The following is a 3,958-nucleotide window of genomic DNA, read 5'->3' as shown; positions in this document are numbered from 1 at the left end:
ATTCTCGTCATTTCTCCCAGTACATGCCAATACGGTTTTCTCCTTCTGGTGCATTCCAGTCAGTATTTACTACGTGGAGGTAATTTTGCTTTTTTAGTGTTTTCTTATTCCTTCTCTTCTAAATGATGAAAGGCACCAATGATGCCTGAAGTCACTAAAGCAAATAAGCGAATAATCAGTAGAAGTAATGCATGGTTCATATTAACAATTATTTTGGCTCGAAGTCCATATTCTCTGTCAGGTGGAGGGCCACTATCTATACTACCACCTGCTCCCCTCTCTTCACAAGATGGGGGTTTCCAACCTCTCATACAGTGACAATGTTTCTTGTTGTTACACACCCCTCTGAAATTACATGTCTTAACATCGCAGTCAAACCCCAGGTCTTGAACAAAAGTACAATTCTGTTGAAAACAGTATCTTCCTGGGCCACATGTGGCCCCATCCACGACAAGCCCCATTTCTGGCAGATCTGTCCCATGGTGTGCATCGTATCCAAAGCACAACTCTTCCTTATCACCACGTACTATTATATGACGAAACGTAGTGTGGTCACCTCCACCAGGAATTTCTTCGACATCACGACAGTGCAGCAATCCACAAAGAACATCATCAACTTCACATTTCACAGGTTTTCCTCCTCCTCGTACCAACTTCACCCCACAGTTCCCAAATCGGTCACCTATTATATTCAATTTTTCATAGCATACTGGTGCTGCATCTTTTATTTGGTAGCCAAAGAGGGATTGGCACTGCATATCACGATCACTGCAGTTTCCTCTCACGCAGACAGCCAATGCTGAACATGGGGTTCCATCCTGGGTGTAAAAGTCATTAGGACAATTATGCGATCTCCCATCACAGTATTCTGGGAGATCACAAATACCAAGCATGTCTCTGCAAAGCAGTCCGGGTTGAGCATATTTGCAGTTAACACAGCAGGGTCCTCCATTGCAATCACTGCCAAGGGAGAGGATACAATTGCTCTCGCAACACTTATTTATAGAGCACTGTTTTAAGGAGCCACAGTCACATTCTTCCTTCTGATCTACAGTCAGGTCACCACAACGACCAGCTACATAAGGATAATTGGTGTACGGTACATTTGGTATGCTCAAACAAGGATCCCACATAGTGAGCTTGCGATGTATTTTGTTGTAAGTACAATTGCTCAGCATATCCGAGAAATCAGGCTCAGGAGCCATGACGCAGTGCTTTCTTCGAAAGCACTGACAACCGGGTTTATCATGCTCAATGCCCATATTATGAGCTAGGGCATGTGCTGCAACAGACGCACACCAAAATATGTGATATCTTGCCATATATACATACGACACGCCCCAGTTGGGGTTGCACACTCCATCGTATTGGCCATAATATGAGGCCCCATAGAGCTTATGTCCTGTAAGAAGCATTGAAGTATCATGAGGAATATCTCCATACCAACCCCAGTATTTCCACACACCAAAATAAGACATCAAGTCACTAATTCGTACGTATTCCCCATAATCCACCTTGTCTACTCTATTCCATATGCACAAAACACGTATGTTGACATCTAAGAGAGCTGGTTTGTAGATGGTATGTAGTATGTTGTTGAAAATCACTACATTCTCTACTATACGTGTGATATTAGTGTTCAACAGAAATAATGAGTGAGAAACTGTGTAGTGGATTTTTAAGTATTTCTTATGTGGCCACCACAAATACACAGGGGCTGCTCTAGGAGTTCCGGCAAGGACTGCCTCTTCGTATTCTTGATTTGTGTCTCGCTCTTCAATCGTACACCTTTCAGCCTCTGACGATCTTCTTTCTGACACAAGCAGAGAAACCACATGCTCAAATTCAGAAGAAGCCTCCAGTGGTTTTATTTCATAAGTGAAGTCATCCACCTGCAGCATGCCATGCAGACCCCCGTAGCAGGTGTCCAGTGTGCCCATGGAGCCGGGAACCCCTTCCAGGTAGCAATAGTAGTAGCAGTCTCGAGGGACAAAGGGGTAGTCATCCTGCATGGCGCCCTGATCATTCTCGGTGATAACAGGAAAATGTCTGGGCAGCAGGTTCTTCTTGATTTTCATGTGAAGCACATGTCTTTGGCCCCTGAAGTGAATCTTATAGGACAGCTGGCCTTGTCTCTCAGTTCCACCCACCCTGTGGGACACCTTCCTGGGGATCACAACCTCAGAGGAAGTGAAGCGCCATCCTGGGAGGGCATGGGAGCAGCAGGCTGGGGACAGGAGTAGCCAGAGCAGAGGCAGCCAGTGATCACCTGTCAAGTGGACCCGGGCCCAGGCTGGCCCCATGAGTGAAGGAGCCTGTGACCACAGAAGATGCAGCTGGGTGGGAGGTAGGCAAGATGATCCCCCAAACAGCAACTTTTCTAGCAGTGGGGTCCTGCGGAGAGCAGAGAGGGACTGGGGTCACAGCCTTCCCAGGGAGGGGGTGGGGAGTTATTACCTAATAATGGTGTGCTCATCAGGGGAGGCTGTGCTCAGTGAGTTGGGCGTCCGAGCACAGGGGACCTAGGGAAGAGAAAAAAACGGGAGGAATTGGGAACAGTAGTGTGTATACCTGGACCAAAAGGTCCCATTGTCTCTCGGACAGCGAAAGAATTAGTGCATCTGGTGGCATTTTCAGTGAGGGAAGGACCGTTCTTTCTCAACCCTAAATGGCATAAGGTATCAACGGCAATTAAAACAGAGGATGGAGAGGAGAGTGGAAGCATCTTAAAGGAATTTTTTGTTGTTGTTACTATTTTTTAATTATGGTAAAACACACATAACATAAAATTTACCATTTTAACCACTTTGAGTGTACGGCATTGTGGCATTAGGTACATTCCCACTGTTGTACGACCGTCCCCACCATCCATTTCCAGAACTCTTTTCATCTTGCAAAGCTGAGACTCTGTCCCCATGAAACACTAATGTCCCACACCTTGCCTCAGCCCCTGGCTCTCACCATCTACTTTCTGTCTCTGTGACTTTGACTCCTCTAGGGACCTCAGATAAGTGGTATTGGTCCTTTTGAGAATGGCTTTTGCACTGAGCATAACGTTTTCAAGGTTCATCCATGTTGTGGCAGGTGTCAGAATGTCCTTCTTCTTTGAGGCTGAATAATATAGTCCATTACCTGTTCATCTCTGGATCGGCATATACCTTTTGGCTACCATGGATAATGTTACTATGAACATGGGTGGGTAAATCTCTCTTTGAATCTCTCTTTTTAATTCCCATGGGTAGACACCCAGAAGAGGAATTGCTGGGTCATATGGTAATTCTATTTTTAGTTGTTGAGGAACTGCCATCTGTTTTCTTTTTTATAATAATATTTTTTTATTATATTATGTCACCATACAGTACAACCCTGGTTTTTGATGTAAAGTTCCATGATTCATTAGTTGCGTATAACACCCCGTGCACCATGCAATATGTGCCCTCCTTACTACCCATCCACCAGCGTATCCCATTCCCTCATCCGCCTCCCCTCTGAAGCCCTCAGTTTGTTTCTCAGAGTCCATAGCCTCTCATGCTTCATTCCCCCTTCTGATTATCCCCTTTCTTTATCCCTCTCTTCTCCTACCGATCTTCCTACTTCTTATGTTCCATAAATGAGNGCTTGACTTATTTCGCTTAACATTATCTCCTCCAGTGCCGTCCATGTTGCAGCAAATGTTGAGAAATTGTTCTTTTTGATGGCTGAGTAATATACCATCGTATATATGGACCACATCTTCTTAATCCGTCATCTGTTGAAGGGCATCTCAACTCCCTCCACGATTTAGCTATTGTGGACAATGCTGCTATGAACATTGGGGTGCATATGGCCCTTCTCTTCACTACGTCTGTACCCTGGGGGTAAATACCCAGTAGTACATTTGCTGGATCATAGGGTATCTCAATTTTTAACTTCTTAAGGGACCTCCACACTGTTTTCCATAGTGGCTGTACCAACTTGC

At 45.1% G+C, this 3,958-nt stretch overlaps 1 protein-coding gene across 1 annotated transcript; it reads right to left on the bottom strand.

The window, feature by feature from the left end:
- Positions 1-20: 20 nt before the first annotated feature.
- LOC109488786 (disintegrin and metalloproteinase domain-containing protein 20) lies at positions 21-2,478 on the bottom strand. The gene is made up of 2 exons (XM_019794031.2): positions 2,458-2,478; positions 21-2,394 (listed from the first exon to the last, which is right to left on the bottom strand). Exon 2 carries the CDS (start codon positions 2,301-2,303, stop codon positions 105-107), a length of 2,199 nt encoding a protein of 732 aa, XP_019649590.2. The 5' UTR covers positions 2,304-2,394; positions 2,458-2,478; the 3' UTR covers positions 21-104.
- Positions 2,479-3,958: the final 1,480 nt, after the last annotated feature.

Source organism: Ailuropoda melanoleuca, unplaced genomic scaffold (genome assembly GCF_002007445.2).
Source record: "Ailuropoda melanoleuca isolate Jingjing unplaced genomic scaffold, ASM200744v2 unplaced-scaffold3681, whole genome shotgun sequence".
In the NCBI taxonomy this organism is placed as follows: domain Eukaryota; kingdom Metazoa; phylum Chordata; class Mammalia; order Carnivora; family Ursidae; genus Ailuropoda; species Ailuropoda melanoleuca.
Note: the sequence above shows the minus strand (reverse complement) of the source record. Positions and strands in the feature narration are given on the sequence as shown.

Bases quoted from the DNA above. Each gene is read 5' to 3' on its own strand.
- LOC109488786 (XM_019794031.2), bottom strand. From the start codon at position 2,303: ATGGGGCCAGCCTGGGCCCGGGTCCACTTGACAGGTGATCACTGGCTG.